The sequence below is a fragment of the Boleophthalmus pectinirostris genome, unplaced genomic scaffold (assembly GCF_026225935.1).
Source record: "Boleophthalmus pectinirostris isolate CB_2022bp ecotype Guang Dong unplaced genomic scaffold, ASM2622593v1 HiC_scaffold_21, whole genome shotgun sequence".
In the NCBI taxonomy this organism is placed as follows: domain Eukaryota; kingdom Metazoa; phylum Chordata; class Actinopteri; order Gobiiformes; family Gobiidae; genus Boleophthalmus; species Boleophthalmus pectinirostris.
Genome location: NW_026571175.1, coordinates 33,354,121 through 33,369,479, shown reverse-complemented (window position 1 = coordinate 33,369,479; position 15,359 = coordinate 33,354,121). Strand labels below are relative to the sequence as shown.

Sequence of the window (15,359 nt, the reverse complement as noted above, 5' to 3'; positions counted from 1 at the left end):
TTTAGACCTGGTTTAGATCTAGTTTAGACCTGGTTTAGACCTGGTTTTAGACCTGGTTTAGACCTGGTTTAGACCTGGTTTAGATCCTAGTTTTAGACCTGGTTTTAAGACCTGGTTTAGACCTGGTTTAGACCTGGTTTAGATCTAGTTTAGACCTGGTTTTAGACCTGGTTTAAGACCTGGTTTAGACCTGGTTTAGACCTGGTTTAGATCTAGTTTAGACCTGGTTTAGATCTAGTTTAGACCTGGTTTTAGCCCTGGTTTAGTCCTGGTTTAGTCCTGCTTTTAGTCCTGCTTTAGTCCTAGTTTAGACCTGGTTTAAGACCTGGTTTAGACCTGGTTTAGATCTAGTTTAGACCTGGTTTTAGCCCTGGTTTAGTCCTGGTTTAGTCCTAGTTTAGTCCTGGTTTAGACCTTGATTAGACCTGGTTTAGATCTAGTTTAGACCTGGTTTAGACCTGGTTTAGACCTAGTTTAGACCTGGTTTTAGACCTGGTTTAAGACCTGGTTTAGACCTGGTTTAGATCTAGTTTAGACCTGGTTTTAGTCCTGGTTTAGTCCTAGTTTAGTCCTAGTTTAGTCCTGGTTTAGTCCTAGTTTAGTCCTGGTTTAGACTTGGGGCTACAGCCCGAAATGTGAAAACAGGAAAATACCTCCATGTAATCCATGTATTTCAACAAAGTAACTGTAATCCAATTACCACTCACTGAAACAGTAACTGTAACTGAATACAGTTACTCATAATTTGTACTCTGATTACATAACTCCGGTACATGTAATCTGTTACTCCCCAACACTGGAGATGCATATGGTGAAAATATCGTACTGAGAGATTTGGATATTATACTGACCAGGTTCATTTTTGAGGAGGTAACAACATTAAAACATGAGCGTAACAACAAGACCTTTAAATATGAAGGAAAAAACTCGCCTTTTTCGTTCTGCTTTTTGGACAAATCGCAGCCCGGGTGTAGGTATGGATTTTTCGCTCCGGCCCTTCCCTCATATAAGCTCCATCAGCCGGTGCACTGCCCATAAACGCACCCCTGAGTAAACGCGCGTCATTTTTCCGCCGGTGCACATTCGGCAGTGTCGGCGTCTGCTCCGGGACACTTCTAAAACCACTTCTCTCCTCGGAACATCCCTCACCGTGACAGGGAGACGCGCTGACGGATGAGCCCTCGCCACGGGCCGGCGGGGGCTCATCATTTAGATACATGGAGCGCGGCGAGTCTCGGGTTTTAAAAAGACGGCCCGGGCGGAAACGAGGATTACGCCGCGCGACTCTATCCCGTCTGACAGGTTAAACAAGCAGGAGCGCAGCAAAATATGAGTTCAGGAAGAGGCGGCAGATGAAGCTGAAATTGTCTGTATTCAAACTTTGCACTCGGGGGTTTTCTGCGTGTGTGTGTATTGGCGGAATGTTCACCAGTTACCATGGAAACACAGTGCATACATTAGCAATAAGGCTGGGTATCATTATAAGAAGTCTCCAGTACGCAGTGTTGGGGAGTAACAGATTACATGTACCGGAGTTATGTAATCAGAGTACAAATTATGAGTAACTGTATTCAGTTACAGTTACTGTTTCAGTGAGTGGTAATTGGATTACAGTTACTTTGTTGAAATAAGTGGATTACACTGCGGTAGTTTCCTGATTTTACATTTTGGGCGATATTCCTCATTGCCGGACACCAGGTCTAAAAGCAGGTCTAAACCAAGTCTAAAACCAGGTCTAAAACCAGGTCTAAAACTAACCAGGTCTAAACCAAGGTCTAAACCAGGTCTAAACCAGGTCTAAAACTAAAAGGTCTAAAAGGTCATGTCTAAACTAGGTCTAAACCAGGTCTCAACCAGGACTAAACCAGGTCTAAACCAGGTCTAAACCAGGTCTAAACCAGGTCTAAACCAGGTCTAAACCAGGTCTAAACCAGGTCTAAACCAGGTCTAAATCTAAACCAGGTCTAAAACCAGGTCTAAACCAGGTCTAAACCAGGTCTAAACCAGGTCTAAACCAGGTCTAAACCAGGTCTAAAACCAGGTCTAAACCAGGTCTAAACCAGGTCTAAACCAGGTCTATTTAACAGGAAAACTAAATCCTGCTGTGTGGACGTGTCTCTCTTCTTCTATCAATAATATTTTTAATTTGGTTCAGTAAAGTCTGGACTTTTTCTTTTCTTTTATCAGACAAAACTTCTTATGTGAAGATTTCCTCATCTTTGCTTCTCTACAGCAAATCAAGTAATCCAAAGTATTCAGATTACATTACTCACTTTAAGTAACTTAATGGATTCCATTACAAACTACATATTGGGGTTTGTAATCTGTAATCTGTAGGGGATTACATTTTAAAAGTAACTTTCCCAACACTGCCAGTACGATACATATCTTGAAACAGTTCGCTTTTGATTCTATACCAGGGATATTAAACATACGGCCCGCGGGCTGGATCCGGCCCTCCAAGACTTTATCTCCAATCTTTTATACTTAAAAAATCATGTGTCTGAAGTTTTGCACCACATTTCACAAATAATAATAACACAGTTTCAATTTGTATCTAAACTAAAAGTGCAGAGCTCTGATCTTTTAAACCACGGGCGTCAAACATACGGCCCGGGGGCCAGATCCGGCCCTCCAAGACCTTTAATCTGGCTGATTTTCTACTAAAATATTTTAATTATATTTTCTATTAAACACCGTAGAAAATTAACAATAGTTTATCACAGCAGCGTCTCCAGCGTCTCTGTACGTGGCCCCTCCCACCAGAGCAGCACAAATGAAGACTTGTCTCTTTCCAAACGCTCTTAAAGGACGATCGTTTTGACTGTTGACCGTGACACCCTCATCAGAAAAATGTCCAACATGAGAAAAGTGGAGCCGAGTGCAGGATTTTACAACAAAAATTGACTTATTCCTGTTTGCATACAAGTTCATGTTAAAACATTGTGTTGAAATGACATTTTTCTTTAAGTTTCAGGTTGTTCATAATATTATAATATTTTATAAAAGAAACAGTTCATCAATTAAAAATATTTCTGTAAAAGCAAATACTCGGAAATCTTCACATAAGAAGTTTTGTCTGTTAAAAGAAAATAAAAAGTCCAGACTTTACTGAACCAAATTAAAAATATTATTGATAGAAGAAGAAGACACGTCCACACAGCATAGTCCTGTTAAATCCTGTTTTAGACCTGGTTTAGTCCTGGTTTACTCCTGGTTTAGACCTGGTTTTAGACTTGGTTTAGACCTGGTTTTAGACCTGGTTTAGTCCTGGTTTAGACCTGGTTTTAGACCTGGTTTAGTCCTGGTTTACTCCTGGTTTAGTCCTGGTTTAGACCTGATTTTAGACCTGGTTTAGTCCTGGTTTAGACCTGGTTTAGACCTGGTTTAGACCTGGTTTAGACCTGGTTTAGACCTGGTTTTAGACCTGGTTTAGTCCTGGTTTACTCCTGGTTTAGTCCTGGTTTAGTCCTGGTTTAGACCTGATTTTAGACCTGGTTTAGTCCTGGTTTAGACCTGGTTTTAGACCTGGTTTAGACCTGGTTTAGTCCTGGTTTAGACCTGGTTTTAGTCCTGGTTTAGACCTAGTTTAGACCTGGTTTAGTCCTGGTTTAAACCTGGTTTTAGACCTGGTTTAGTCCTGGTTTAGACCTGGTTTAGACCTGGTTTAGTCCTGGTTTAAACCTGGTTTTAGACCTGGTTTAGTCCTGGTTTACTCTTGGTTTAGACCTGGTTTTAGACCTGGTTTAGACCTGGTTTAGACCTGGTTTAGACCTGGTTTAGTCCTGGTTTAGTCCTGGTTTAGTCCTGGTTTTAGACCTATAACCCAAAATGTAAAAACAGGAAAATCGCTGTGTAATCCACTTACTTCAACAAAGTAACTGTAATCCAATTCCCACTCACTGAAACAGTAACTGTAACTGAATACAGTTACTCATCATTTGTACTCTGATTACGTAACTCCGTAATGTACATGTAATCTGTTACTCCCCAACACTGATTATAATTGAATAAATATAAGGTCGAGCCGTTTAATGTCACACTGTGGAACATTCGAAGCAGAGAAATGTCATGTCGAGTTACAGAAGAAAGTTCACGTTTAACCATTTTTACACGACAAGAAATAACATCAGAAACACAAGTGAAAAGTATTAGTGTTGTGTTTATCAGGCCCTGAACAAAACAGCGACCCCATGTTGTTTATGTCAGCACGCCTCCTCCCGCCCCCCGCTCTCTGTCAGGTCCTCTCTGTAATTATGGACTGCGTGGGTCTCCGCTTAAACACAGAGACGACAGCACGGCCCCGTCTGCCACTCACCTCTGTCCCCGACCCCGCAGGCGCCGCGGAACCTCACAAATAATCACCTCTGGAACAATTATTTTATACAATAATACGAACCTGTCATCTTCGTCAACGTGAAATTGAATTCAAAGTGACGTACGGCGAAATTACGAGACGGAGAACGTATTGAAAACGCGTGGACTTTGGAAACATCTGTGCGTAAACATGCTCGCCCTCTAACCGGAGGATTGACGGTTCGGTATCTTGATCGATGTGGGCGATGTGATGTTGTTTTTGTGTTTTTAAAAAGTTGTTGTCATTAAAAAATCAGATTCACTCACGTACAGCCAATCAGCTCTCGTCCCAAAGCTTCATATAGTGACTAACATGGCTCATAAAATGTTTTGTAATGTACCGTAAATTCAGGACTATAAGCCGCTACTTTTTTTCTCACACTTTGAAACCTGCGGCGACCAAAACGATGCGGCGAATATATGGACGGATTCTTTGTTTGGCACATTGTCCGTTCATATATTCGGTCTACGGTTTGTCACACATGGATCTAGGGTTAACGTGAAGCTTCTACAGTAGCTTGCGATATTGTCAGTGCACTCAAATAGTTTATCGTCGTGTGATCAAATAAGTTATGATGCTAAATGAACATTAGTGAGGGGGAGACGTCTTACCCGTGTGTGTAAATGACGAGAAGAAACGTCTCAAACTTCAGTAGAAGGACATCCACTCACACCTGATTGACAGAACTAACCCCGCCCCCGTGAGAGTCTGAAACCTGCTGAAATCCTCCAAGACACTGACATGATACAGACAGAACAGAGACTCTTTCTGCAGGAGACATGCGCAGTAGAGAAGATTCTAGATTGTGTTTTGAACAGTTATTTTGCGCTTCATACACACACCCTCCTCATGGAAAACACACGAAGAAATGCAGATGATGCAGCTTTTAAGTTAAAGTCGATTAATGTGTCTGTGGAAGAAGGAAACAGAGCTGCTGCACGTGAACTCCACATCAGTGAGTCGACGGTGAGATTTTGGCGACGGCAGCGACGAACTGACTCAACGCAAAAAGACGACAAAAACTTTCAGAGGCGATAAAACTGGGGCGTCAAACTCATTTTGGTCCGGGGGCCGTATCCAACCGAAAACCATGTCATATAAACCCCCAAAAATAACAATAAGTTCAAATATTTGTGCAGAGAAACACAAATCTATTACAGAAATCTTTTTTAATTGATGAACTCTTTCTGTTACAAAATATCATATTATGATCAACCTGAAACTTTAAGAAAAATGTAATTTCAACACAATGTTTTAACGTGAACTTGTATGCAAACAGGAATAAGTCCATTTTTCTTGTAAAATCCTGCACTCGGCTCCACTTTTCTCATGTTGGACATTTTGTTGATGAGGGTGTCACGGTCAACAGTCAAAACGATCGTCCTTTAAGAGCGTTTGGAAAGAGACAAGTCTTCATTTGTGCTGCTCTGGTGGGAGGGGCCACGTACAGAGACACTGGAGACGCTGCTGTGATAAACACCACAGAAAATTACCAATATCTAAATAGAAAATATGATTAAAATATTTTAGTAGAAAATCAGCCGAGGGCCAGATTAAAGGTCTTGGAGGGCCGGATCATGTTTGACACCTGTGCTCTACGGCTACAGGTGCAGATCGAGACACCAGTGAGTCTGTCAGGCAGCTGTAACTCTCCCTGAGTCTGAGTGTAAAAACATCTGATCTCAGCTCTTCCACAGCCCGTTTAAAGAAACTAATGAGTTAAATCCGCGCTCTTCTGGGAGATTTAAACCGTGTTATGAAGTTTTTGTATCTCCAGAAGCAAAGCATATTTTTGTCCCTCAGAAGCAGCTGTAGTTTCATTATTTCGGCTCCAAAAGAAATATGCTAATTTATGGTGAAAATATCTGTAAAAACGATCCACAAATCTGCTGAAATCCTCCAAGACACTGACACGATACAGACAGAACAGAGACTCTTTCTGAGACATGCGCAGTAGAGCGAAGATTCTGTTTGATTTTGTTTTGAACCGTTATTTTGCGCTTCATACACACACCCTCCTCATGGAAAACACACGAAGAAAAGCAGATGATGCAGCTTTTAAGTTAAAGTCGATTAATGTGTCTGTGGAAGAAGGAAACAGAGCTGCTGCACGTGAACTCCACATCAGTGAGTCGACGGTGAGATTTTGGCGACGGCAGCGACGAACTGACTCAACGCAAAAAGACGACAAAACTTTCATAAAACTGGGGCGTCAAACTCATTTTGGGTCCGGGGGCCGTATCCAACGACTTTGATCCCAAAGGGGCCGGATCAGAAAACTCATGTCATATAAACCCCAAAAATAACAATAAGTTTGAATATTTGTGCAGAGAAACACAAATCTATTACAGAAATCTTTTTTAACTGATGAACTCTTTCTTTTACAAAATATTATATTATGATCAACCTGAAACTTTAAGAAAAATAATTTCAACACAATGTTTTAACATGAACTTGTTTGCAAATAGGAATAAGTCCATTTTTGTTGTAAAATTCTGCACTCGGCTCCACTTTTCTCATGTTTGGACATTTTTCTGATGATGAGGTGTCACGGTCAACAGTCAAAACGATCGTCCTTTAAGAGCGTTTGGAAAGAGACAAGTCTTCATTTGTGCTGCTCTGGTGGGAGGGGCCACGTACAGAGACGCTGGAGACGCTGCTGTGATAAACACCACAGAAAATTACCAATATCTAAATAGAAAATATGATTAAAATATTTTAGTAGAAAATCAGCCGAGGGCCAGATTAAAGGTCTTGGAGGGCCGGATCTGGTCCCCGGGCCTTATGTTTGACACCTGTGCTATAAAAGCAGACGACCCGAACTTGAAAACGCTCTTGAAGACGTGGACACCTGCGGCTTATATTCAGGTGCGCTCGATAGTCCAGATTTTACGGTAGATGAAAACAGTGTTCCCATCTGATTTTTGTCGCAAACTTCTGCTTTACACATTTATAAGAAGAAAGTTGTGTATTTCACCTTTAATACAGTATTAACGGCAGAAAAGAGACTCAGCAGATATGATCCAAAGATAAGGGATCTGAATAACTATGGCTACGTTCAGACTTGTCATTAAAAGATCAGATACAGGTCACATGGGGTGAAAAAATCAGATCAGGGTCACTTAACTAAGGTAAAAAAAGTTTTAAAGTAGAACTGTTCTGCAAAATCAACTTCAGTTTCAGACCTTTTAGCCTCGTTATAGTTGTTTCCCCTTCTCATTTCCCTCTTGACGTCGTGTTTGAGGAGTCTTTAATAGCTTCTTTTCAAGATGCCACACTGACTCTCGTATCTGCCCACTTCTCTGTACTCACACTGCAACACGGAACTCAGAGTACTTATTTCTTTCATTAAGCGGTTTTAGATGAATACTGCAATTTAAGATGTCAAAATTTAACAGATGAAAACAGAATGAACCACGAGTGTCACAGAACTATATCGCAAACACAACCGCAAGATGTCTTCTTTAAAAGTACAGTGGTTATCTGGACACTTCAAGATATCTGACTTCAAAAACTGCGACTGTGACGTCTATCGGGAACCTTTTTCTAAACAAATGAGCGATTAACTCTAGTCACAACCTTTTAGATCAGGACTGGGCGATTGTTTTTTCTATGGAGCCGCGTGAGAAACAGAAAATATTGTGGAGGGACGGGCCTAAATGTTTAACAAGTACCGGATTTTACAGACGATTAGGTGCTCTGGATTATAAAACGCACTGTCATTAAAGGTTGTATGGAGGATTTTTTTTTGTTTCAAGTTGTCAGTGATAGATTATAGAGATGCAGTAGCCTTGTAATTATGATGACCAAAAAAAAGAGAATAAAAATTCATCAACTCTGGACGTGGTGGGGCTAAACATTTGCCAATAGATAACGACACTGCCTCGTTATCTGTGAGCTGACAGGCTGTCAATCAATCTCCCTACGTTTCTAGTGTAACTGACTTGCCTGCGCGCCGCCGTTACGTGGTTTACGTACGACTGTCACACAGTCCACAGACGCACAGACACTGTTTACTCCACCAACGCAACAGTTCTTAGCGGCTTTTTTTGACCTATATCTTCCTCGCAGTTCACACAAAGTTTGATGCAATGGCGACAAGAATCCAGGAGCAGTTCGCCGCAAAAGAAAGTCCGTTTTTGAGGTCGATGAAAGAAGAAGACAAGGGGAAAAGCAGCGAAGCCAAACTAAGGTGATTCTTGAAGATTCATTCCAGCGATGGCGCGACTGAAGCAGACGCAGGGTCTAAAGACTGAACCACTGGTCCACAAATTACTCCTGGACAGGAAACTTCTGCTTATTATGAAAACTTACTTTATTTCCAAGAGCGAGACAAACGTTTTTCAGGACACGAAAGCGATATCCTATGTCTGAAAACGTAATTTTCAAGGCAAAGAAAGAGTCCGCTTGCTGCTGCGTGTTGTAGCTAGTTCATTCGCACTGAATCTCCGCGCAACCTTCTCTGCACCCCTTTCCTGCTCCTGTCCCCGCTGCCCGATCCACTCTTCCCCCTGCTCCTCACTTCTCCGGGCACGGAATCTCCGCGCACCGCTCCCCTCTCCTCTCTCCTGCTCCTCACTTCTCGTCCGCGAACGAAATGTCCGCGCACCCGCTCCCCCCGCTCCTCACTTCTCCGTCTTGCCTAACCAACACTGTAGTTAGTTGTTTACAAGTCATGTGCAGCGGCTGTAAACAAACCTGTTTCTGGCGTAAGGAGGAGGCGGGAGGAGGCGTTTCTACGTAGGCATGCACAACATTTGAAAAAGGACAAACAGTCGCTGGATTTCTCGTTCCTTGGAAAATCCTCTATACAACCTTTAAATGGTCTATTTTCAAACTTTTTTCACAAATAAACCGCACTGGACTTTAAATGAAACACAACAGTGTGATGGGTGAGTGGTTTTGTTTGTTTGTTCGTTCACGGTGACTCTGGGCTTTGTTCAGTTGTGGCGTGTAGGGAGGTGCTGTCTGGGACCAACGGATTGTCGGTGTGTTCGCAGTGACTCAGTTGTTCAGTCGTGTCTAGAAGTGGCACATTGCACTCGCTTTCTCGGTTCGTTCCTCCGTTCCGTTCCTCGTCGGCGTGGAGTGACGAGTGTGTCTGTGGGTGTTTTTCGCTGTGAAGTCGCCGTCTGCTCCGTGTGTGTTTGCGTGCGCTGCAGGAGGTGCGGCTTTATAGTTTACTGAAGTCGTACTAGGACACCCGAGTGGATGGGTGTATGTATCTGGATTGCGGGATGTTTTTTGATGCGGTTAGACCCAGAAAATGACCCAGAAAATACGGTATTATAATAACAAAAGAGTAAAAATATAAATGGTTAAAATAAATTCTAAATAAGTAGGAAAAAACGAGCAAGAGACAGGTGTCAAATAAGACATAATTATATAAATGTAGATGTACAAGAAAAAAAAAAAACACCTCTAAAATAAAAGCGATGCAGCTTTAGTCCATGCATGAGGTAAAATGATAAAATATGTTTATTTTGTTATTCCAAATTAGCTCCAAATGATATGGTCTGATTTAGATTCTAGTTTTCTAATGCAAAAAATGATTCTTTCTCTTCATCACATTGACTTCAGCTTTATCTGCCGAGGCTCAAGTGCCAAACTGATCCATTCTACAAACGAGTCTTTGCTCCTCAGTCTTTGGCCTGTCGGTCTCTTTTGCTGAAATAATTAAAATCATAACTCTTGTTCATTTAGCTCAAACACAGCGTAACGTTTCTGTGCAGATGTCTGAGTATCTGGTTCATGTCTCTGAGTGTCTGTCTCCTCTTGTCTCTCTCCAGGCGCCGGGCCTCCTGCCGACCAGACCGTCGTCATAGAAGAGTTCCGGTACCTGTCGCAGAAGCTCTTTGTGTCCGTGTCCGTGTTCGCCGGTCTGGGAATTCTGCTGGGAATCGTGTGTCTCACCTTCAACATCTACAACAGCAACGTCAGGTAAAGTCCGGACTGTCAACAATGATTATATCCACAAACACAGACGCAGACGCAGAGGGTTTGGGTCTTGGTGCGGTTTACAAACAGGTTGGCCTTAGTGTTTCGTGTGTTTCTTTATTAATGGACTGAACTGACCCAGAACTTCTTTGGAACCTGATAGTAAGTCTAAAATAAGTCAAATGTCCTATTTCTCTGGCCTGTAAAAACTTTTGGGTGTTTTAGCGTCGGATTGTTAAAGTTTGATCTTACTTGTGAGATTTTACTGCTTTGTTTGGAACATCGTTTGGTCTTACACAGAGATCGGCCCATATCTGTGTTTTTCATGGCCGATGCCGATACTGATTGTTTAGAATCCAGAGCAACCGACGGCCGATAAACTCACATGTTGTGTTGATATTAAAGTGTTTAAATAAAACTGTGTGTATTTCAGGCAGCAAATCGACCCAAACTAAGAGATTTAAGCTGATATCTGATACGCTAAAAAGTCCAGGTCTATTCTCTATTAAAAAGAATAGTAGTAGTAGTAAACTCTTTTCTTAAAGTATTATGACTTCAACTTTGCTTTGGTCAAGTGCCACAAATCAGGAAACCTGGAATGTTCCACGATATGGCATTGTACTATTTTAAGGTTTTTTTTTTTTTGTTTGTTGTATTTACATTTTACATTTTTTTTTTTTTTTTTTTAACCAATTTTTACCAACAACAAACACATGTAAACATACTATAACTTTTTATTTTATTTCATTTATTTATTTTTTATTTTTATTATTAGTTTATTATTATTATTATTATTATTATATTATTATTATTATTATTATTATTATTTAATTTTTTTAAATTAAATTACTCTTGAAAAAACTGCATTTCTTCACTGTGAATAAGAACCCAGTCTAGCCCAGGAATAAACCAGACCAAAACTAGGTCTAGGGCCGGACTACACCCGGCCTAAATCAGGTCTACCCCAGGACTCCACCGTGTTTAAACTAGGTCTAGGACTGGACTAAACCTGGCCTAAACCAGGTCTGTCCCAGGACTAAACCCAGCCTGAATCAGGTTTTGCTCAGGACTAAACCCGACCTAAACACCTACACCTGGCATGAACCAGATTTAGGACTAGACTAAACCCAGCCTAAACCAGGTCTAAGACTGGAATAAACCCTGCATGAACCAGGTCTAGGACTAGACTAAACCCAGCCTAAACCAGGTCTAAGACTGGAATAAACCCTGCATGAACCAGGTCTAGCCCAGGACTAAACCAGGACAGATTTACTGATTCCTGAAGAGAAGAACTCGTCTGGGAACTGGACTCAATTAATCTGGCCCGAGCTCCGTACCACCTCCTCAAGTTTCTGGACGAGAACCTCCCTGAAGACGAGTTCTCTGGTTTGAAAAGTTCAGCGCTCTTTCCGTCGCGAGCGGGTCTTAAACTCATCCCACAGGTCCACAGGTCGTCCGTGGTCTTCATCGTGATCTTCTCGTCAGGTCCAAAGACACGGACGGATCTTTGGGCGCAGCAACAATCGATTTTCTTCTTGCATTTCTGCTCTTTCATCCAGGGTTCTTCCTCGGTTTTCGTCAAGTTCTTGTAGACCCGAGGAGAGGATCTTGGGGATTATTTGGATTTGAAATGAACCCATCTCCTTCAGCCTCTTCAAAGTCCAGCGTATGACCCGATGTAGGTGCTCTCCTCTTCCTCTTCCTCCTCCTCTGGACCAGATCTCTCCATCTCCATTTGCTCCTCCTTTTCTTCCTCCGTCTCTGAAGCCGAAGCCGATGCGCCGACTCTCCGCTTTTGACTGATTTTAGAAAAGAGAGAAGCGCGTAAAACGATGATGGCGCTCGTTTTAAGAGGACGTTATTCCACTCGTTTAACTCGGGGAAAATCTTTCTCTCTTTACACTCTATCATTTCTCTGGAATCTTGGGACGATTCTCCGTTTCCTGCGCCAGAGAAACACGAACTCATCCCACCATCCCAGAGACAGAGACGGAGAAGAAGATGAACAGGAGAAGAGAGAGACAAGGGGACATTTAAGATGAGAGAGAAATGAAGAAGGAGAGAGGAGAAAGGGAGAGATGGAGGGAGGGAGGGAGGAGAGACAGATGGACATTTGAGAGAGAATATGAAATAGAAAAGGAGAGAGAGAGACATTTTAATGAAAGGGAGGGAAAAAGAGAGGGAGGGAAAAGGAGAGGAAGAAAGAGAGAGGGAGAAAGGGAGCATTTAATATGAGAGAGAAATGGAGAGGGGGATAGAGAGAGAGACAGAGAGAGAGAGAGAGAGAGAGAGAGAGACATTTAATATGAGAGAAAAAAAGAGAGGAGGGGAGAGGGGGCATTTTAATGAAAACGAGAGAGAGAAAGAAAGAGAGAGGAATGGAGGGAGAGAGAGATACAGATGGATATTTAATATGACTAAACCAGGACTAAATCAGGACTAAATCAGGACTGAAACAGGACTAAATCAGAATCAGGACTAAACCAGGACTAAACCAGGACTAAATCAGGACTAAAATCAGGACTAATCAGGACTAAATCAGGACTAAACCAGGACTAAATCAGGACTAAATCAGGACTAAACCAGGACTAAATCAGGACTAAACAGGACTAAATAAATCAGGACTGACTGAATCAGGACTGAATCAGGACTAAACCAGGACTAAATCAGGACTAATCTGAAAACCAGGACTAAATCAAGGACTAAACCAGGACTAAATCCAGGACTGAAATAAACAAGGACTAAATCAAGGACTAAACCAGGACTAAATCAGGACTAGAAACTAAACCAGGACTAAATCAGGACTAAACCAGGACTAAATCAGGACTAAATCAGGACTGAATCAGGACTAAACCAGAACTAAACCAGGACTAAATCAGGACTGACTAAATCAGGACTAAATCAGGACTAAACCAGGACTAATCAGACTAACCAGGACTAAACAGGAATCAGGACTAAATCAGGACTAAATCAGGACTAAATCAGGACTAAACAGGACTAAACCAGGACTAAACCAGGACTAAATCAAGGACTAAACCCAGGACTAAACCAACTAAACAGGACTAAACCAGGACTAAACCAGGACTAAATCAGGACTGAAATCAGGACTAAACCAGGACTAAATCAAACCAGGACTAAACCAGGACTAAACCACTAAACAGGACTAAAACCAGGACTAAATCAGGACTAGGACTAAACCAGGACTAAACCAGGACTAAACCAGGACTAAACACTAAACCAGGACTAAACCAGGACTAAACCAGGACTAAACCATCAATCACTAAACCAGGACTAAACCAGGACTAAACTAAACAGGACTAAACCAGGACTAAACCAGGACTAAATCAGGACTAAACCAGGACTAAACCAGGACTAAACCAGAACTAAACCAGGAGCGGAACATTTTCCCCTGTAATTCTGAACATTACTACAACAAAAATCAACACATTACAGTAATTAGTTTCTCCCAACACTGTCCACTGCACACACATGTAGAGCCCCCCCAGTGTGACGTCAGTGCTCTGATGTGTGTTGTGTGTGTTATTGTCGAGTGTTGAAGTTGCAGTGTTGTTTCAGAGTTGTGTTTTTTTTTTTTTTTTGCGTTTGCGCTCGGGGACGGTGATGATGTTTTGTAGCTTTTATACAGAAAAGTCCAGGGCGGTGCTCACTGTTTCCCCCGGTGGCCTGGCCCACAAACTACACCACCGAACCACTGAACAGATCAACACTGATACATTAAAAAAGAGGAGAGGAGAAGGAGGGAAGGAGGAACAGATGTAAGAAGGAAAAGAAGAAAAGAGAAAAGGAGGAGGGGAGGAAAGGAGAAAAATAAGAAAAAGAGACAAGAAGAAAAGGAGGAAAGGAAAAAGGAGAAAAGAAGTAAAGGAGGAAAGGGGGAAGAAATAAAGAAGAAAAAGAGAAAAGCAGAAAAGGAATAAAAGAGGAAAGGAATAAAGGAGGAAAGAAAAAAGAAGAAAAAGAGAAAAAAAGAAAAGGAGGAAAGGAAAAAGGAGAAAAGAAGTAAAGGAGGAAAGGGGGAAGAAAGAAGAAAAAGAGAAAAGAAGAAAAGGAATAAAGGAAAAAGGAGGAAAGGGAGAAAGGAGGAAAGAAGAAAAGGGGTAAAAGAGAAAAGGAACTTTGTGTGGGCCGTGACAGAACTGACTGGGTTTGTGTTCGGAAAACTCCACGTGCACATGTGCCCCTCACACACACGCACCACTGTAAACCCGTGCACGTGCGCATCAACCTTTTACAGGTTCCTCTCCGTTCGTTTTAGACCAGAGTCTGTCTCATGTGCTCCCATCCCACTGCAGACCCACTGCTTTCTCACTCCCGTCTGTCCCACAGTCCCGCAGACTCACCTGAGGTACAAGTGTCCACCTCTGCTCCCGCTGACCGCTCACTCTCGTCTCACTTGTTTCCACTGCATTTGGTCCCACACAAGTAGGCAAGGCAAGTTTATTTGTACAGCACAATTCGTACACAAAGTAATTCAAAGTGCTTTACAGAATAAGAAATACATTAAAATCATAATAAAAACAAATCAAAACATAAATAATCGTGAAGATTAAAATTAAAAAAGAGAGACATAAATTGGAGAGAAGAGTGCAGGAATGAAAACCTTTCAGTTATTTGCACAGTTAAACAGAAATGTTTTGAGTCTGGATTTAAACAGCGTCACAGAAGAGTCTGTCTCACATGTTCAGACTGTTCCAGGTTTTAGCTGCATGAACCTGAAACTCTGACTCCCCTTGTTTAGTCGTGACTCTGGGCACCAGCAGGAGTTGGTCCCTGAGCTCCTCAGAGTGTGAGATGTTCATATGACACTAACATGTCACAGATGGACTTTGGTGCTCGGCCATGGAGACACTTGTACAAGCAGAGCTGCTTTAAAGTCTCTGAGCCACAGGAGCCAGTGCAGAGACCTGAGCACAGGACTTATGTGCTCGTACTTCCTAGTTCGAGTCAGGACCCGAGCTGCAGCGTTCTGGATGTTCTGGATGTTCTGGATGTTCTGGATGTTCTGGATGTTCTGGATGTTCTGCAGCGTCTCACAGCTCGTTTG

General features: G+C 42.1%; 1 protein-coding gene across 1 annotated transcript in view; it reads left to right on the top strand.

The window, feature by feature from the left end:
* Window positions 1-15,359, top strand: part of gabbr1b (gamma-aminobutyric acid (GABA) B receptor, 1b) — a 654,324-nt gene that overhangs the window by 553,604 nt on the left and 85,361 nt on the right. Inside the window, exon 15 of the mRNA XM_055157144.1 lies at window positions 10,147-10,297. Within this exon, the coding sequence (XP_055013119.1) occupies window positions 10,147-10,297 (151 nt within the window). The remainder of the gene's footprint in view (window positions 1-10,146; window positions 10,298-15,359) is intronic.